Genomic DNA, 19,749 nt, shown 5'->3' on the forward strand with positions numbered 1-19,749 from the left:
TGTCGGCCATGGCCTACCTAAACACTCAAGTCTCTAGTCCAGGTTTATCGCCTATCCAGGTTCCATCCGCAGGGAGTCCGGCCGAGGTTTCCACATACGGCCCTGAACGATGTGTACAGGGTTCCGAGACACCAAACGGGCGCCCGACATGCCCGGCCACGATGTATCTACCGCATCATAGCCCACCCCTAGGGTCAGCGCTACGCACGGCCGCCAACACATATCCTATAAACACCAGAAACTAGTTGCAACTCCTGGACAGAGGACTAGAGTGGTTAAGAAGCCGAGAGGGTCCATTGGTTTCGGGCCCAATGCATGGTAGTAGCTGGTTCTTAAATCACATATACAGATCTCGGTGCTTAAGGACGGTTCCAATGAAACAACCCACCATGTACTCCTACATGGCCTCTCATCGATACCTTTACAAAATCGTGTTCAACACACTTAGCTCACACACATTAGGACATGTTCATCACTGTTCCAATTCATCCCCGATGAATCAGACCTGACACAACTCTAAGCATAGCAGGCATGACAAACAAGCATGAATGAGTAGGCACATCAGGGCTCAAACAACAACTACTAATGCTAGTGGGTTTCATCTATTTACTGTGGCAATGACAGGTCATGCAAAGGATAAAGGGGTTCAGCTACCGCAGCAAGTAACAGATGAATCGTTGTTGTCCTAATTCAGTAAAAGAGAGTAGGAGCAAGAGACTGGGATTGTTTCAGAATGAACAAGGGGGTTTTTCTTGCCTGGCACTTCTGAAGATAGTATAACTCTTCATCGGTGTCATCGATCACATCATCGAAGTAACGTCTATTGGGAGGGGACAATCACCGGAAAACACAAAAGAACCAACATTCACTGCAATGCACAATCAAATGAATGCCATGTCATGTTAAGGAACTAAATTGACCTAATGCAGTAGTAAGCCAAGTTAATTGAAGTGGAATTCAAACAGGGTTAAACTCCAACTCCAAATGCTAGTTCATAAATTGCCCTAATCATGATTTATCCTATTCACATAGGTTAACTTGTTCAATCATACATCAAAGTGGCATAAATAGATTCTTCATGTTTTTCTAGTCATTTTTCATATATAATTTATTTCATTCTGAGCTACGGTTGAATTTCTATGATTTTTGGAAGTTTAAAACATTTTATGGAATTTCCTGAAAAAACTTAAATCCAGAAAATGCTTTACTGCGTCATCATGACATAGGTGTGATGTCAGCAGGTCAACTGGGTCCGCCAGGTCAAACCTGACCAGTGGGACCCACTGGTCAGTGACTAAGTCCACTAACTGAGTTAGTTAGTGTTAAACTAACCCTAACCAGGCTGTTAGCAGGGCGGGGCCCACATGTCATTGACTTGTTTAGTTGTCTAAATTAGTTAGTTCTAATTAATCTGGAGTTAACTAATCAGGGGCTTGGGCCCACACGTCAGGACGCAAGGGAGGTTAAACAAGGGTCAAACCCTGCTGGCGTTGAGTCGCCGGCGAGGCCGAGACGGCGGAGGGGCTCGGATTTTGCCCTCCGGCGACCAAATTAGCGGCCGAGACCACCGGTGCGAAGCCCAGGCTCTCACGCATCCAATGGAACACGCAGGAGACCGTGGGATGGCCGGAGGAGACGACGGCGTCAAGGTCAGCGACGGTCGGAGCACGGGCTCGACCGGCGCGACGCTACGGTGTACGGGAGAGAGAGATGAGCAGTGATATGGCTTCTTGGGAGCACGCTGAGCACGATGGAACGCACGTCCGCGAGCTGTAGCGACTATGGCCACGGCGACGCCATGGCCGGCGGGGCGAAGCTCTCGGGCGCGGTGGCTAGGCTAGCTAGGGAAGGCAAATGAGCTTGGGGAGAGAGGGGAAAAACGGCAAGGCTCACTAGGAGGTCGAAGTGCAGCTCAGTGGGCTCGGGGTCGACCTGGAAGCGGCGAATTTGTCGATGGCATCCGGCGGCCGTGCTCAGGGAAGATGACTCGTGGCGGCGATGTGGAGCTCCCGCGGTGGCGTGGCTCAGGGTGGAAGAAAGAGGGGGTCGAGGCAGAGCCTCTAAGCGTGTTGGCGAGGCGAGGCAGTGGTTGTGGCAACGACAACAGCGAGCGGCGGCGACGACGGCGCTCGGCGCAGGTGAGAGAGAGAAGCAGAGGAGGGAGAGTGCTCGAGGGGGAGAGAGGAGAGGTGTGCAGGCGGTCGAGGGGGAGTGTGTGGTGCTCGGGGACACCTCCAGTAGTGGCAAGCAGGCAGGAGGTGGCCGTGCGCGTGCCGGCGTGCGGTGGCCACGCACCTCGGTCCTTCTGGCAGAGGAAGGAGAAGACACGGGAGCCCCTTGTGGGCTGGGCCGCCAGCTGGGCCACCAGGTGGGCTGGAAGGACGGGTAAGTTGGCCCAGGTAGTTCTCTCTCCCTCTCTGATTCCATTTTGTTTTTCTTTTCCTATTTTCTTTTCTTTGTTCTGATTTAGTTTAGCCACTAAATCATTTTAATAAATTCTGTAGGTTATTATATGGCTTGCTAAAATATATAAAAATCCACTCACAAACTTCCAGAATTATTGGAGTTATATTTAATATATATTAAATATAAATCCAAAGCAAATAATTATTGAGTTAATTCAAATGGCCAAAATAAATGTTTCTGAGCTCCTAAAAATATTGGTTGGAATTTTCACTCTGGCCAATATTATTAGAGAAAAACAGGAACATTTTCTTGGGCCAAATTGAAGCAATTTTTATCTTGATCATTTTCAAAATGATTCTGAGGCTTTCACAAGTCCCCATTTAAAATTCATTGAATTTTAAACATGATGCACACATGACTAGCTAGCCCAGAGCAAACCAGAAATAGGGATGTGACAGGTTTTGAGATGAGATGGTGCTGATGAAGATGTTGATGGAGATTGCCCTCTCCCAATGAGAGGAGCGTTGGTGATGACGATGGTGATGATTTCTCCCTCTGGGAGGGAAGTTTCCCCGGCAGAACAGCCCCTCAAGAACCCTAGATTGGTTCCGCCAAGGTTCCACCTTGTGGCGGCGGAGTTTCATCCGAGAAGATGGCTTATGATTTTTTTTCCATCGAAAGAGTCCATATAGTAGAAGATGGTCACCGGAGGGCCACCACGGGGCCCACAAGGTAGGGGGCGCTCCCCCACCCTCGTGGGCGGGGTGTGGCCCCCCTGGTGAAGTTCTTGCGCTCAATGTTTTTCATATATTTGGAAAACATCATCCGTGAAGTTTCAGGACTTTTGGAGCTGTGCAGAATAGGTCTCTAATATTTGCTCCTTTTCCAGCCAGAATCCCAGTTGTCGGCATTCTCCCTCTTTATGTAAACCTTGTAAAATAAGAGAGAATAAGCATAAGTATTGTGACATAATGTGTAATAACAGCCCATAATGCAATAAATATTGATATAAAAGCATGATACAAAATGGACGTATCAGGGGGGGTAGGGCGCACCCCCCCACCCTCGTGGATGGCCCAGGACTCTATTGGCACAACTCTTTTACTCCCGGAGCTTCTTTTGGTCCATAAAAAATCATCAAAAATTGGCACGTAATTGGACTCCGCTTTGTATTCCTTTTCTATAGAACACAAAAACAAGGAAAAATACAGAAACTGGCACTAGGCTCTAGGTTAATAGGTTAGTCCCAAATATCATATAAAATAGCATATAAATGCATATAAAACATCCAAGATGGGTAATATAATAGCATGGAACAATAAAAAATTATAGATACGTTGGAGACGTATCAAGCATCCCCAAGCTTAATTCCTGCTCGTCCTCAAGTAGGTAAATGATAAAAATAGAATTTTTTTGTTGTGGAATGCTACCTAACATAATTTTCAATGTAATTTTCTTTATTGTGGCATGAATGTTAAGATCCAAAAGATCCAAGACAAAAGTTTAATATTGACATAAAAATAATAATACTTCAAGCATGCTAACCAAGCAATTATGTCCTATCAAAATAACATAGCCAAAGAAAGCTTATCCCTACAAAATCATATAGTTTGGCCATGCTTCATTTTCGTCACACAAAATGCTCTCATCATGCACAACCCCAATGACAAGCCAAGCAATTGTTTCATACTTAGCCTTTTAAAACTCTTTAAACTTTCACGCAATATATGAGCGCGAGCCATGGACATAGCACTGGGTGGAATAGAATGTGATGATGGAGGTTGTGTGAGAAGACAAAAAAGGAGAAAGTCTCACATTGACGCGGCTAATCAACGGGCTATGGAGATGCCCATAAATTAATGTCAATGCAAGGAGTAGGGATTGCCATGCAACGGATACACTAGAGCTATACATATATGAAAGCTCAACAAAAGAAACTAAGTGGGTGTGCATCCAACTTGCTTGCTCACGAAGATCTAGGGCATCTTGAGGAAGCCAATCATTGGAATATACAAGCCAAGTTCTATAATGAAAAATTCCCACTAGTATATGAAAGTGACAAAATAAGAGACTCTATCATGAAGATCATGGTGCTACTTTGAATCACAAGTGTAGAAAAAGGGTAGTAACATTTCCCCTTCTCTCTTTTTCTCTCATTTTTTTATTTGGGCCTTTTTCTCTTTTTTATGGCCTCTTCTTTTCAGCTTCTTTGGCCTCTTTTATATTTTTATATATTTATATTTCGTCCAAAATCTCATCCCGACTTGTGGGGGAATCATAGTTTCCATCATCCTTTCCTCACATGGGACGATGCTCTAATAATGAAAATCATCACACTTTTATTTACTTACAACTCAAGATTTACAACTCGATACTTAGAACAAAATATGACTCTATGTGAATGCCTCTGGCGGTGTACCTGGATGAGCAATGAATCAAGAATAACATGTATGAAGGAATTATGAAGGTGGTTTTGCCACAAATACGATGTCAACTTCATGATCATGCAAAGCAATATGACAATGATGGACCATGTCATAATAAACGGAATGGTGGAAAGCTGCATAGCAATATATCTCGGAATGGCAATGGAAATGTCATAATAGGTAGGTATGGTGGCTATTTTGAGGAAGATAGTGGTGGGTGTATATTACCATCGAAAGTTGCGCGACACAAGAGAGGTTAGCAATGGTGGAAGGGTGAGAGTGCATATAATCCATGGACTCAACATTAGTCATAAAGAACTCTCATACTTCTTGCAAAAATCTATTAGTTATCGGAACAAAGTACTACGCGCATGCTCCTAGGGGGATAGAATGGTAGGAAAAGCCCATTGCTCGTCCCCGACCGCCACTCATAAGGAAGAAAATGAAAAAATAAATCATGCTCCGACTTCATCACATAACGGTTCACCATACGTGCATGCTACGGGAATCAAAAACTTTAACACAAGCATCTCTTAAATTCACAACTACTCAACTAGCATGACTCTAATATCATCATCTTCATATTTCAAAACAATCATCAAGTATCAAATTTTTCATAGTATTCAATGCACTTTATATGAAAGTTTTTATTATACCCATCTTGGGTGCCTATCATATTAAGACTAATTTTATAGCCAAAGCAAATTACCATGCTGTTCTAAAAGACACTCAAAATAATATAAGTGAAGCATGATAGTTCATCTATTTCATCAAAATAAAACCACCGCCGTACTCTAAAAAGATATAAGTAAAACACTAGAGCAAATGACAAACTACTCCGAAAGATATAAGTGAAGATTAATGAGTAGTTGAATAATTATGAAACTATGTGAAGACTCTCTAACATTTAATAATTTCAGATCTTGGGATATTATTCAAACAAAAAGCAAAATAAAATAAAATAAAACGACGCTCCAAGCAAAACACATATCATGTGGTGAGTAAAAATATAGCTCCAAGTAAAGTTACGGATAGATGAAGACGAAAGTGGGGATGCCATCCGGGGCATCCCCAAGCTTAGGCTCTTGGTTGTCCTTTAATATTACCTTGGGGTGCCTTGGGTATCCCCAAGCTTAGACTCTTGCCACTCCTTATTACATATTCCATCGAATCTTTATCCAAAACTTGAAAACTTCACAACAGAAAACTCAACAGAAAACTCGTAAGCTCCGTTAGTTTTAGAAAATGAAATCACCACTTTTGGTACTGTTGTGAACTCATTCTTTATTTATATTGGTGTAATATCTACTGTATTCCAACTTATCTATGGTTCATACCCTCCGATACTACTCATAGATTCATCAGAATAAGCAAACAACACAATGAAAACAGAATCTGTCAAAAACAGAACAATCTATAGTAATCAGGAGATTTCGAATACTTATGTAACTCCAAAAATTCTAAAAACTTAGGAAGACCAGGAAATTTTGTATATTGATCTACTGCAGCTGGAATTGTTATTTTATTGCTCTTTGGTAAAAAGTGAAAATTATTTTTGTGAGCGCAAACTTTCTGCCTTTATCAGCAAGATCAAACAATAATCACCCAAGAAGATCCTAAATTCTTTACTTGGCACAAACACTTATTAAAACATAAAAAACACAATCATAATAGAGGATAGATGAATTATTTATTACTAAACAGGAAATAAAATAAAATTGGGCTGCCTCCCAACAAGCGCTATCGTTTAACACCCCCAGCTAGGCATGATGATTTCAATGATACTCACATAAAAGATAAGAATTGAATCATAAAGAGAGCATCATGAAGAATATGACTAGCACATTTAAGTCTAACCCACTTCCTATGGATAGGGATTTTGTGAGAAAACAAGTTATGGGAACAATAATCAACTAGTATAGGAAGGCAAAACAAGCATAGCTTTAACACTTTAAGCACGTAGAGAGAAAACTTGGTATTATTGCAATTCCTACAAGAATATATTCCTCCCTCATAATAATTTTCAGTAGCATCATGAATGAATTCAACAATATAACCATCACATAAAGCATTATTTTCATGAGCCACAAGCATAGAATTTTTATTACTCTCCACATAAGCAAAATTCTTCTCATGAATAGAAGTGGGAGCAAACTCAGCAAAAGAACTATCACGTGAGGCATAATCCAATTGAAAATTAAAATCATGATGACAAGTTTCATGGTTATCATTAATCTCTATAGCATACATGTCATCACAATAATCATCATAGAAAGCAACTTTGTTCTCATAATCAATTGGAACCTCTTCTGAAATAGTGGATTCATCACTAAATAAAGTCATGACCTCTCCAAATCCACTTTCATAAGTATCACATTAGGATTCAACACCCTCCAAAATAGTAGGATCATTACTTCCTAAAGTTGACACTCCTCCAAACCCACTTTCATCAATCTTTCCCTAATAATAAAGCATGGGTTGAGTCAGTCGGGTTCACCGTCGCGCCCTTTTTGCAAAGAAGTCCCTACTATTTTTTATTCAACCCGCAGTCCTGGGCGAGTTAAGAAGATCTAGCGGCAGCGCTCCCGATCCGATCGGGAGCAGGACGACGACGGCGAGCGCATGAACGGCGCCGGCGGCACGCTGCTCGGACGAGAGGAGGCGTGGAGGCAGGGTCGTACTCGCGCGTTCACCCGCAGTTAACGCGGACACAGCGGCCTCCATGGCGGCTCGGGTCGATGTAGGAGGACGAGGGGAGGAGCTCGCGAGGCCCGACACCGGGAATGGAGCGGAAGTGGCTGGATCTGGCGATTCTGAAGGGGCTGCGGCGACGAGTGGCTCCATGGGCAGCGACCTGCGGGGTTCAAGCGGCGGCTTCCATGAAGGTTCGTCAGATATACTTCCATTTTATGCATGGGTTGATCCCTCCCCTGGATACTGTCAAGGTTTGCATTGCAATGGAGCATTGCATCATTTTGCTTTAATTATTTAAACTGCCTAAATGGTACAAGTTGATTGTAGGTATGAGCGATCTGGTTTCCCCTTTTATTGTTCTATACGAGGATGATGCAGATGCCTTTTGGTGTTTTGAGATGCTACTAAGAAGGATGGTAATTTGTATCTATGTCAAACTATACTGGCATATGTTAGGTTGGTATTTTTGCATGACTTGATGCATGATATAAATTTTGTGGCATCTCAGCGTGATAATTTTCAGCTCGAGGGACCAACCGGAGTTATGAAGCGGTTGGAAGCATTGTGGAAGATCATGGAATTGACAGATACAGAAGTAACTAACTGGTAAGGATAAAACAGGCAAATCGAGTCCTAATTTTCTTTTGGAAATTCACATGATATGGTTCTATGTTTGAGGCTTCAACAGACTACGCATGCCTCAAGATTTGAGGTGTGAGTGTGTGACTTGATTTTCTGTGTTGTTACAGTTAATCGGTAATGGATAAATCAAATTTTGTTATGTATATTGGTAAAACTAATTAAGTTAAAATTTTCTTATTTATGGATTATAATTTCTTACTCAGAAAGCATATTTGTGTATGTTTAATAGATTTTCACAGGGATATAAGACTAGAAGTGTGGATGTTTGTCAATTTTCAGAGGGAAATAAGCAACAGAATACACATGAAAACATGGCTGCATTGGGAAATTTTGGATGTTACCCATGCTCATGCATGATGGTAGTTGTTGCGAAGCTCATCTTAGCAATCCATCATGAATCATCCCAGCACAACAAGTTGTCTATTTAGTTCATTACAAACACCAGTATCACAGGGATAATGGAGGTAAATCAAAGCTTAATGCTGAATCCTTGGTACCTCCTCCATGTTATGATGTTAGGACAAGAAAACAACCCAAGAGGCACCAAACCATTTATGCTCAGCTAGCTTCAGATTTTTGTTTTTGCACAATTAAGATGACAAGTTTACAGACATACGGTACTAGCTAGCTAATTTTAATCCCATTATAATGTAATAGATAGCTTCCTGAGCATACATGCGTCATTGCTCCATGTTTTTACACCAGCAAGTGGCACATTTCGAACTAACCTGCCCTTTCGCCGGGCTGACAAAGTTGAGTTTTTTTCCAATTTTTCTAAGGAGTCTACATATATATGCTCTGCGTGTGCTCGCCCTCTGCTCAGACACCGTCAAGGCTCTTGACCTCGGCCAACGATCTGTCGAAGATGAAAGTGGCAGCCACCAACTTGTGGTTTCTCAGCGTGCGCTCCTTCTTCCGGTTACACAGCGACCACGACAAGATGACGGTTGTGGTCTCGGCTTTTAGGATGGAGGCCTTTAGCTACAGTTTCTCATGGACGAACTGCCGACGCAACATTCCTTGCTTCAATTTCTTTGTCGTAGAAGCTGAAAGTATATGGTCTGAATTTATATTATCGAGTGTGTATGAGTACTGATTTAGAGTATGTTGGTCACTTGCGTTCTGAAGCTTTTTGCTGTATTGTGGTCTTGGCTTTTAGGATGGAGGCCTTCAGCTGCATTTTCTCATGGACGAACTGACCAACACAACATTCCTTGCTTCAATTTCTTTGTCGTAGAAGCTAAAAGTATATGGTCTGAATTTATATTCTAGAGAGTCTGTGTATGAGAACTGATTCAGAGTATGTTGGTCATTTGCGTGCTGAAGCTTTTTGCTGTATGATTTCTATGGGAGAGAATGATACACGAGCCAGTAATAATACAACTAAAGTTTGTGAACATATCATTACAAAATTGTTGGCTAAATAATGTATGCATCCTACTATGATCATTTTCTTTGTAGCTATACACTTATTTAGAATACTGTACAATTTTTTCTATAGCTCATTTTGTTAGGAATGATAGTAAAACGAGGAATGTTTTTCTACTTGTCGATCTTCTATCCCCTATCCACCCTGTTTCGCTCATGTTCCCACTTTGAAAGAATGGATGAGTCATTTGGATTTTTTTTCTTCCGTTGCAACGCATGGACATGTGTGCTAGTATAATCATCATAAATAGGAGGCATGCTTTCATCATAATAAATATTCTCATCAAAACTTGGAGGACTAAAAATATCATATTCATCAAACATAGCATCCCCAACCTTATGGCTTTGCATATCATTAGCATCATGGATATTCAAAGAATTCATATTAACAACATTGCAATCATGCTCATCATCCAAAGATTTAGTGCCAAACATTTTAATGTGTTCTTCTTCTAACACTTTGGCACAATTTTTCTTTCCATCATTTTCACAAAAGATATTAAAAAGACGAAGCATATGAGGTACCCTCAATTCCATTTTTTATAGTTTTCTTTTATAGACTAAACTAGTGATAAAATAAGAAACAAAAAGATTTGATTGCAAGATCTAAACATATACCTTCAAGCACTCACCTCCCCGGCAACAGCGCCAGAAAAGAGCTTGATGTCTACTACACAACCTTCTTCTTGTAGAGGTTGTTGGGCCTCCAAGTGCTGAGGTTTGTAGGACAGTAGCAAATTTCCCTCAAGTGGATGACCTAAGGTTTATCAATCCGTGGGAGGTGTAGGATGAAGATGGTCTCTCTCAAACAACCCTGCAACCAAATAGCAAAGAGTCTCTTGTGTCCCCAGCACACCCAATACAATGGTAAATTGTATAGGTGCATTAGTTTGGCGAAGAGATGGTGATACAAGTGCAATATGGATGGTAGATATAGGTTTTTGTAATCTGAAAATATAAAAACAGCAAGGTAAGTAATGATAAAAGTGGGCGAAAATGGTATTGCAATCCTAGGAAACAAGGCCTAGTGTTCATACTTTCACTAGTGCAAGTTCTCTCAACAATAATAACATAATTGAATCATATAACTATCCCTCAACATGCAACAAAGAGTCACTCCAAAGTCACTAATAGCGGAGAACAAACGAAGAGATTATTGTAGGGTATGAAACCACCTCAAAGTTATCCTTTCTGATCGATCCATTCAAGAGTCTGTAGTACAATAACACAAAGTTATTCTTTCCGTTTGACCTATCCTAGAGTTCGTACTAGAATAACACCTTAAGACACAAATCAACCAAAACCCTAATGTCACCTAGATACTCCAATGTCACCTCAAGTATCCGTGGGTATGATTATACGACATGCATCACACAATCTCAGATTCATCTGTTTAACCAACACAAAGAACTTCAAAGAGTGACCCAAAGTTTCTATCGGAGAGTCAAGACGAAAACGTGTGCCAACCCCTATGCATAAGTTCACGAGGTCACAGAACCCGCAAGTTGATCACCAAAACATACATCAAGTGGATTACGTGAATATCCCATTGTCACCACAGGTAAGCACATGCAAGACATACATCAAGTGTTCTCAAATCCTTAAAGACCCAATCCGATAAGATAACTTCAAAGGGAAAACTCAATCCATTACAACAGAGTAGAGGGGGAGAAATATCAAAGATCTGTCGGCGTCCTGGGAACGGGGGTCCCCAGACTTGCCTGCCTGCAGCCCGTGGCGTGGCGCCGTCAATGGCCCCGTACGGCCCATCTTCACCAGCAAACACTCAAGACCTTCACAAGGGGCCGAGCCTCACGAGGCGGACAATGCAAGACCTCCTCGGGGGCGGCCTCACCAGGATGGCTCGCGAGGGGCGAAGAGATCAAGGCAAGGGACACCTCGCGAGGTCCCTGTGACGCAAGCCATGACGACCAAGGCCAGGCAGGCACCAGGCGGGCGCCAGTGCGCAGTGTCCTCGTTTCCTCTTTGGTACTAAAGAGGCAAGCACAGGCGAGGAGTCCCGAGGCAGCAGGCAAAGGTTTCCATATCAGTGCAGCGAGACCAAGACCGGCAGGACAACAAGATGGAGGTCACCGTGGAGCCCAGGACGGCGTCACCACCAGAGCCTTTGGCAGGCGAAGACCATCTTTTGTCAGGATAGCTTGTACTAGATGTCCCCTTCAAATTGGCCGTTGTGGGATCCCTTCTTGCCTAATATTTGGGAAGAGGACCCGGGCCTCTATATATAGGGCTAGCCTCCACCGTAGGGAGACATCTCATCTTGGACCAGATCCATTCCACCAAGGCCACCACACAAACTCGCCAAGCACAAGAGCACCTCTCCTTAGGAGGTTGTTCTTCCCTTGTAACTGTTCATCATCAGCCCAAGAGGCAATCCACCACACCACACTGGAGTAGGGTATCACACCACATCGGTGGCCCGAACCAGTATAAATCTTGTGTCCCTTTGTTCTGCAAGTTCGACGCGCTGAGCCTTGAGATCGGGATGACGGCGTGGGCTAGAGGGAGGAGAGATCTTCGTGCACCCCTAGTGTTTGAACCTTAAGGGTTTTGCCGGAACCCAAAATCTGACATTTGGCGCACCAGGTAGGCGCGCGCTGAAGCTTTCCTTCCGCTGATCCACGTCCCACTGCTCCATTGCATCCATTTCAGACGCACGTCGAGCCCGCGCCGAGCGCCGGCCGCCCTCGCTGCCTGTGTCGCTCAGACAGCCCCTGTCGGCGGGCCTCCCCGTCGTTCTCCATCTCCTATTGCCAACGCCGCTACCGGCCCGGCAGCAAACGAGCAGCAAGCGTCCTCACTGCACCCCTCCATGTGGCGGGACGACCGCACCGCCACCCTGTCGCTGACTCTGGCCGGCTCATCATCTCACGCTCACCGCACACCCACAGATGCGCATGCTGCGCTGCTCATGGCGCGCGAGCTCCTGCGCTACCGCCCGGTCAACGACCTCTACGAGGACTGGTTAGACCGCATCGCCGAGCTCGTCACTACCGCTGGAGGCTCTCCTGCACCATCCCTCTCGCTGCCTCGCCCACCCCCAGCCGCGGGCGATGTAGTTCACGTAGTGCCTCCTCCGCCTCCGCATCAAAACGGCGCCCTTGCCTTGAGACGCGCAGCTCACGGAGCGCCACCACCCTCTCCGCGTCAAGACGGTGTCCTCGCCCCAAGACACACGGTCCCACGGCGTGATCCGCAACGCCGTTTGCCCGCGCATGAAGAAGAAACTACCAAGAGGTTCCCCGGCCGCAAGAAAATGCTCCAGCGCTCCCGGGGCCATGACAAGACTGCGTGCCGCTTGTGGCGGCGGTGCGCGGACATCAAGGGCAGGCTCCGCCCCTGCAGAGGGCCCTAGTGGCCACCGCAGGCTGCCGCGCCTTCGCTCCCGAGCTTCGTACCATTGTTTTGCCAGGCAAGTTCAAGCCGGATCTGCCTCCCCGCTACGATGGCACCCCCGACCCAGCGGAGTTCCTGCAGCTCTACGAGCTGAGCATCGAGGCGGCCAACGGCAACGAAAAGGTCATGGCGAACTGGTTTCCCATGGCTCTCAAGGATGACGCCCGCTCATGGCTCCTGAACCTGCCTGCGGGATCGATCTCCTCCTGGGGTGAGATGCGCGACCGCTTCATCGCCAACTTCCAGGGCACTCGCGACCGTCCTTCGGCCGCGGGTGACCTGCGCCACATCAAGCAACAGCAGGGAGAGACCCTGCAGAAGTACATCCAGCGCTTCAACAATGTCCGCCTCAAGATCCCCAAGGTGACGGACGAAGCCATCAACTCGGCGTTTTCCGATGGCATTCGTGATGTCAAGATGAAGGAGGAGCTCGCCATCCATGAGGAGTTGTGCACAACTTTGGAGCTGTTCAACATAGCGACCAAGTGCGCAAGAGCTGAGGAAGGGTGTCTCTCCCTCCTCGAGCTCCCTACTGCCGACCCAGAAGAGAAGAAGGCCAAGGTCAAGGACGTGAAGCACAAGGGAGTGGCCATACTCACGGCAGAGCCGGAGATGAAGCGTGGTCGGGACCACCCCAAGTCGTCCAAGGGCAGCCGTCCATTCTGCGCCTTCCACAATGTACACAGCCACAACACGAACGATTGTCAAGAGCTCAGGGCCATCCGAGATGGACACTTCGGTCGACGCCCCGAGCGCAACGACCAGGGTTACGGCCGAGGAGGAGGACAAGGCGGAGGACGCTGGGACGACCGTGGCCCACGCCAGGAGTGGCGTGACCGGCCTCGTGAGGACCACTGGCAGGAACAACCTCGTGAGGGTGCCTGGCACGACCAGCCACACGAGGACCGTCCTCAGGGCAATCCTGGTCTTCCTCCACTGCCGCCACCTCCAAGAAGGAACGACGACCACCATCAGGATGAGGGGGCTGGTGGCTTCTAGGAACCGCGCGCAATCGCTTGCATCTTGGGTGGTCCTCAGGCCCCGGCTTCCCAGCGCATCTTCAAGTAGTTCTCTCGTGAGGTGAATGCAGCCCTCCACAGGCTCGAGGCCACGCGCCCGCTTAGGTGGTCCAAGTACGCCATCACCTTCAGCTTGGCGGACCAAATCAAGTGCGCGGAGACCGCCGGCGTCCTCCCGATGCTCTATTCACCTGTCATCACCAATGTCCAATTCACCAAGACCCTCATCAACGGCGGCGCAGAGCTCAGTGTCCAGCCATACGATCAGCTTCAGCCCACCAAACCTTTCCCAGGAGTGAACGATGGCTCCACCACCCCGATAGGGCAAGTTTGCCTCCCTGTCACCTTCGGTCAGGGCGACAACTACCACACCGAGCTCGTCGACTTCGACGTTGCTCACATCCGTCTACCGTACAATGCCATCCTCGAGTATCCGGCCCTGGCCAAGTTCATGGCAATGACCCACCGTGGCTACAACATCCTCAAGATGCCAAGAAGCGGGGAAATCATCATAGTCCCCTGCGAAGAAAGAGACGCGGTGTGCTCCCTCGAGCGCGCCTTCCAAGCTGAAGCAATCGAAGACCCTGACAGCAAGGGTGCGCACCCTCCTGAGGCCACCCCCAAGAAGACGAAGCAGCTACTCCGCACAGGGCCTCAGGGGAGCGGCGACTCTAGTGGTGCCAGATCAGGATCGGCACCCGCACCCGGGGCGCCTCCCTCCCTCGCATAGGAAGGCGCGCCCGGCGCCCTCCTCGGGCAGGGCTCGAGGGCTCTCTTCTGGAGGGCCTCAGACCTGGCCAACATCACGAGGGAGGCGCTCGGGCACCACATGGAGGCGTGCTTCGCGGAACGTTTCCCTTAGGAGGGCACCGGGCGAGGAGCGCCTGGCGCTCAGGAATTCATCGTCAGGACCACCCAGGAGCTTCAGGAAGCAAGGCAATACACGGCGACCGCCGCCCACCTGGTGCAACTCCCCATCCAGGTGAGGGTGGCGAGCTGTGCATCTGCATCGACATCCCAGGGCTCAACAAGGCCGCATCTCAGGAGCGCTTCTGTCCTTCGCGCGCTGGCCGGTGTGAGGGTCCACCTCACAGCTATGATCGCATGCCATTTGGCCTGCCGAGCGTGGCAGCCGCCTTCAGCGCAACCTACGGAGCATCCTGGCAACCCAGGAGGCCAGGAATCACGTGGTCCTGGCGGAGGTGGAGACGGTCCTTAGGGAGCCACACGAGGCTCAGGGTCTTGGCGGCTTATGAGGAGCAGCTTCTTTAGCGCGCGCCTTCAGCTACCCCAACGCTCCTTCGACATAAAAACTAGGTGACATTTTCCAAGTTCATTCAGGTGGGAGCGCCCCCGGGCTGCATTATTCCCAGGTCGCGTGGGCCTGTCCTCGCGGCATGTATCCTTTTTACGTCTTTAGCTTACTTTACTAGGGGCGCCCCTCGGGTTGCATCATCCCCAGGCCGCTTGGGTCCGTCCCAGTGGCATGTATCGTTCTTGCATCTATCTAAGCTATCCGGTTCCCATGCATGAGTTATTTATAGTCTTCATCTGCCTGATTGCCACCCACCACGGGAGCCACTCATGCCGGCATGGCACTTGTGCTCAGGTCCGTCCCTGCAATGCTAACAAATCTGAGCGGTCGAGCTCTGGCTCATGGCACGACCGCGCACGTCACCTCACCAGACCCTTAGTGCCTTCACCTTCTAGCGGAGAGACCAGTGACAGACCGGTAATCGTAGTGGCAATTTGTGTCCCTCCTCACGCTAACCTGCAGGAACCTGCTGAGGACAACAGTGGGCGGTACCGTGGGCTCCCTCTCCTCCCATGTAATTCGCTTGCGTGTTAAAAGGGGGGCTCCTGAGCATCGTGACTCAGGAGCACTTACAGGCTCTCCAGCCCTCACCCCCTGGCCTTGATCACGGCATCGTGACCTGACATACCAGCGGCAGCTAAGCTCGCTTGAGGGTCGGGACCTGAGGACGTAGAGCACATAGAAGAGCATGGAGAAGAGGGGGAGGCTCGCACGGGCCTAACCTAGTTACACTACGGCTGTCGACGCACGAGTCTGGCACAGCACAAGGAACCGACTCTAGAGTGCCAAGATAAGTTTCGCGCTCGGGTCGACCAAGCGCCACGGCATAAGATTCCCACCTCTCGCAGCACTGCGGCGGCGAAGTCGCCTCCCTTTCCTTCCTCTCGGTGGCTCCTTATGCGCTAAAGAGGCCTCTTGAGCATCGCGCCTCAAGAGCTCTTACTGCACCTTGGGCCGCTCACCTCCTGGCCTTGACCACAGCATCGCGACCTGGCATACCAGCGACGGCTGTAGCCTGCGTGGGGACTGGGACATGTCGGCGTAGAGGACCAAGCTGCCGCAGGGTTGGAAAGGGGAGACATAGCCAAAACAGGACATGCATTCGCAAATTTTCATAATGAGGATAATATCAATAAAAAACACTATGGAGCCTTTACACGCCCCCACGGGGTCCATCTTGAATCCTCGCAGGGAGCAAAACAAGGAAGTTTCTAGGGGCCCTATCTACATGCGCCAGCATGGCCGATGCCATCATCAACAGTGGACCATGGGAGGCCAGCGCCAACCCCATCCAGGTCAGCGACGGCGGTGGCCATACGCTGCGGTCTTGCTCCGGGCGCGGCGAGAATTTCGAGGCACGTAGCTTTCGTCGCTCGTCTCCAGAGTCTCGTCGGGCTCAGGAGAATCACTGGACCACCAGCGGCAGGCTCGGTGTTGGCCGCTGCGTCGTCCTGACGACCCCTTCAAGGCAGCACTCCAATCGGCAGCCTTCCTCGTTGAAGACCTTGAAGAACATCGTGGAGGCGTCGTCGTACTCAATGTGGATGGCGAGGGCGCCTTCCGCACGGCAGACTCGAGAAACCTCGCCCCAGCCATGGGTCATGAAGATCTTGCCTGAGGAGATGGCTTCGACCTCCGCTCCAGTCGCCGGGGCGTCACAGTCGGCGTGCTGTAGCCAAAGCTTGAGGGGACCCCTCGGCGGCATCTCATCGGCGAAGAACCGCGGGAAGCAAATCCAAGTGCGCGGAGGCATCGCCTCCCACATCACAAGTTCACGCGAGGAGTCTGCAACGTGGGCTCCTGGGGCGACGGCGCGCGTCACCACGCCGCGGCAACCACGGCCATGACGTGGGCGGCTCCACTCACTGCCTCTCCCTTCGGAGCCCTCGGCTTGGGTGTACAGAGGCAGCGGATACCCGGGAGGTGGCCGCTCGCACCAAGGCCTCGACACCTCCTGCCTCACGACTATGTCGCGGTGGTGGACTAGCCTCTTCTTTGGCGGAAATGGCCCAGGCACGTCGAGGGTGGTCTTTCCCTTCTCTATGGCCAAGAACCTCCGTATCGGCACCATGGTTGTTGCTGCTGGTGATGAACCAAGGAAGAAGAAGAAGCAGGAGGAGCGAAGGAAGATATGGGTGGCCGGGCCTCCGCTCCCCCCTTCCCATTTATAGCCAAGAGGAGTCCAACCGCCGGCCTCCATGATCTAAGGTAATAATGACCTTTTTCTACATGCAGTAGGGACTCGTCAAGTCAGGCAGTTGCCGAGGCAGCATGGGGAAGCATAGACGCCCACGTTCCATCAATCGCCACGGGTCAACCGAGGCCGCAGGCTGTTGGGGCCCGTGGCGCTCTGCACTTGCCCTTTTGCTTTGCCTCGAAGCCAAGTCCGAGAGAGCCTTGGGCCCGGGGGCTACTGTCAGCGTCCTGGGAACGGGGGTCCCCAGACTAGCCTGCCTATGGCGTGCGGCGTGGCTCCGTCAGTGACCCCGTACGGCCCATCTTCACCAGCAAACAGTCAAGACCTTCGCAAGGGGCTGAGCCTCACGATGCGGACAATGCAAGACCTCCTCAGGGGTAGCCTCACTAGGCTGGCTCGCGAGGGGCAGAGAGATCAAGGCAAGGGGCTCCTTGAGAGGGGCAGGCACTAGGCGGGCGCCAGCGCGTGAAGTGTCCTCGTTTCCTCTTTCGTGCTAAAGAGGCAAGCGCAGGTGAGGAGTCCCGTGGCAGGAGGCAAAGCTTTCCATATCGGTGCACCGAGACCAAGACCGGCAGGACGGATGTCACCATGGAGCCCAGGACGGCGTCACCACCAGAGCCTTTGGCAGGCGAAGACCATCCTTTGTCAGGATAGCTTGTACTAGTTGTCCCCCTTCAAATTGGCCGTTGTGGGATCCCTTCCCGCCTAATATTTGGGAAGAGGACCCGTGCCTCTATATATAGGGCTAGCCTCCACCGTATATAGACATCTCATCTTGGACCGGATCCATTCCACCAAGGCCACCACACAAACTCACCAAGCACAAGAGCACCTCTCCTCAGGAGGCTGTTCTTCCCTTGTAACTGTTCATCCTCAGCCCAAGAGGCAATCCACCACACCACACTAGAGTAGGATATTACACCACATCGGTGGCCCGAACCAGTATAAATCTTGTGTCCCTTTGTTCTGCAAGTTCGACGCGCTGAGCCTTGAGATCACGGTGAGGACGTGGGCTAGAGGGAGGAGAGATCTTCGTGCGCACCCCAGTGTTCGAACCTCAAGGGTTTTGCTGGAACCTGAAATTCGATAAGATCCAACTATAATAGCAAAGCTCGCGATACATCAAGATCCTACCAAGTCAAGAACACGAGAGAGAGAGATAGATCATGCACATAGCTACTGGTACATACCCTCAGCCCCGAGGGTGAACTACTCCCTCCTTGTCATGGAGAGCGCCGGGATGATGAAGATGGCCACCGGAGAGGGATTCCCCCTCTCGGCACAGTGCCGGAACGGGTCTAGATTGGTTTTCGGTGGCTACGGAGGCTTGTGGCGGCGGAACTCCTGATCTAGGTTATTTTCTGGAGGTTTCTGTATTTATAGGAATTTTTCGTGTCGGGAACAAGTCAGGGGGTCCCTGAGTCGTCCACGAGATAGGGCGGCACGCCCGGGGGGGGGGGGGGTAGGGCGCGCCCCCACCCTCGTGGCTGTCCCAGGACTCTTGTGGCCCAACTCTTTTACTCCCGGGGCTTCTTTTGGTCCATAAAAAATCATCAAAAATTGGCACATCAATTGGAATCCGTTTGGTATTCCTTTTCTGTAAAACTCAAAAACAAGGGAAAAAACAGAAACTTGCACTAGGCTCTAGGTTAATAGGTTAGTCCCAAAAATCATATAAAATAGCATATAAATGCATATAAAACATCCAAGATGGATAATATAATAGCATGGAATAATGAAATTATATATACGTTGGAGAAGTATCACGGCCACAATGGCCACCTCCCACCTTCGGGCCGCGGCGGCGGAGTGGGCGATGGCCCTGGCTTTCAACAGTGGTGTGGCAGCAACGGTGGCCAGCAACAGCTGCCGACGGGAAGTGGTGGCGGAGCATGTGGTGGGTGTTCCACACATACCCAATAGGGACGCCACGCGCACTGCACTACGCCGAGGACTGAGCTGCCCCCACGGTGTAGCCTCCCAGCTGGAGCTGTCATCCGATGACGGCGGAGTGGCTGAGCGACGACGACGGAGCGGTGCTATTGGCGATTGTGGGAGAAGCAAATGAGTTAAGCTACAGGGAGGGAGGGGAAAATGCGATGCAGGACTCGCCGCCATGAGGGTTTATATAGCAGGCCGATAAGCATTGGGATTTTTGGGGATTTCATCGAGTCAGGCGAGAACCTTGTGCAGGAACCTGCGAGG

General features: G+C 49.1%; 1 protein-coding gene and 1 pseudogene across 4 annotated transcripts; both read left to right on the plus strand.

The window, feature by feature from the left end:
- Nucleotides 1–7,401: 7,401 nt before the first annotated feature.
- LOC125536963 (rab GTPase-activating protein 22-like) lies at nucleotides 7,402–9,506 on the plus strand. Of its 4 annotated transcripts, none has more exons than XR_015616321.1 (4): nucleotides 7,402–7,717; nucleotides 7,854–7,982; nucleotides 8,050–8,132; nucleotides 8,948–9,506. XR_015616321.1 is itself a non-coding variant. In XM_087543798.1 (4 exons), exons 1-4 carry the CDS (start codon nucleotides 7,555–7,557, stop codon nucleotides 9,132–9,134), a joined length of 537 nt encoding a protein of 178 aa, XP_087399924.1. In that variant the 5' UTR covers nucleotides 7,402–7,554; the 3' UTR covers nucleotides 9,135–9,506. The 4 variants fall into 4 exon arrangements, 2 of the variants coding, with proteins under 2 accessions (XP_087399924.1, XP_087399925.1); XR_015616322.1 differs by lacking the exon at nucleotides 8,948–9,506 and adding an exon at nucleotides 8,398–8,741; XM_087543798.1 differs by having other exon boundaries at nucleotides 7,854–7,942; nucleotides 8,035–8,132.
- Nucleotides 9,507–13,229: 3,723 nt separating this feature from the next.
- Nucleotides 13,230–15,288, plus strand: LOC147984908 (uncharacterized; annotated as a pseudogene).
- Nucleotides 15,289–19,749: the final 4,461 nt, after the last annotated feature.

This window comes from Triticum urartu, chromosome 2A, assembly GCF_056163025.1.
Source record: "Triticum urartu cultivar PI428250 chromosome 2A, HENAU_Tu73, whole genome shotgun sequence".
Taxonomy (NCBI): Eukaryota; Viridiplantae; Streptophyta; class Magnoliopsida; order Poales; family Poaceae; genus Triticum; species Triticum urartu.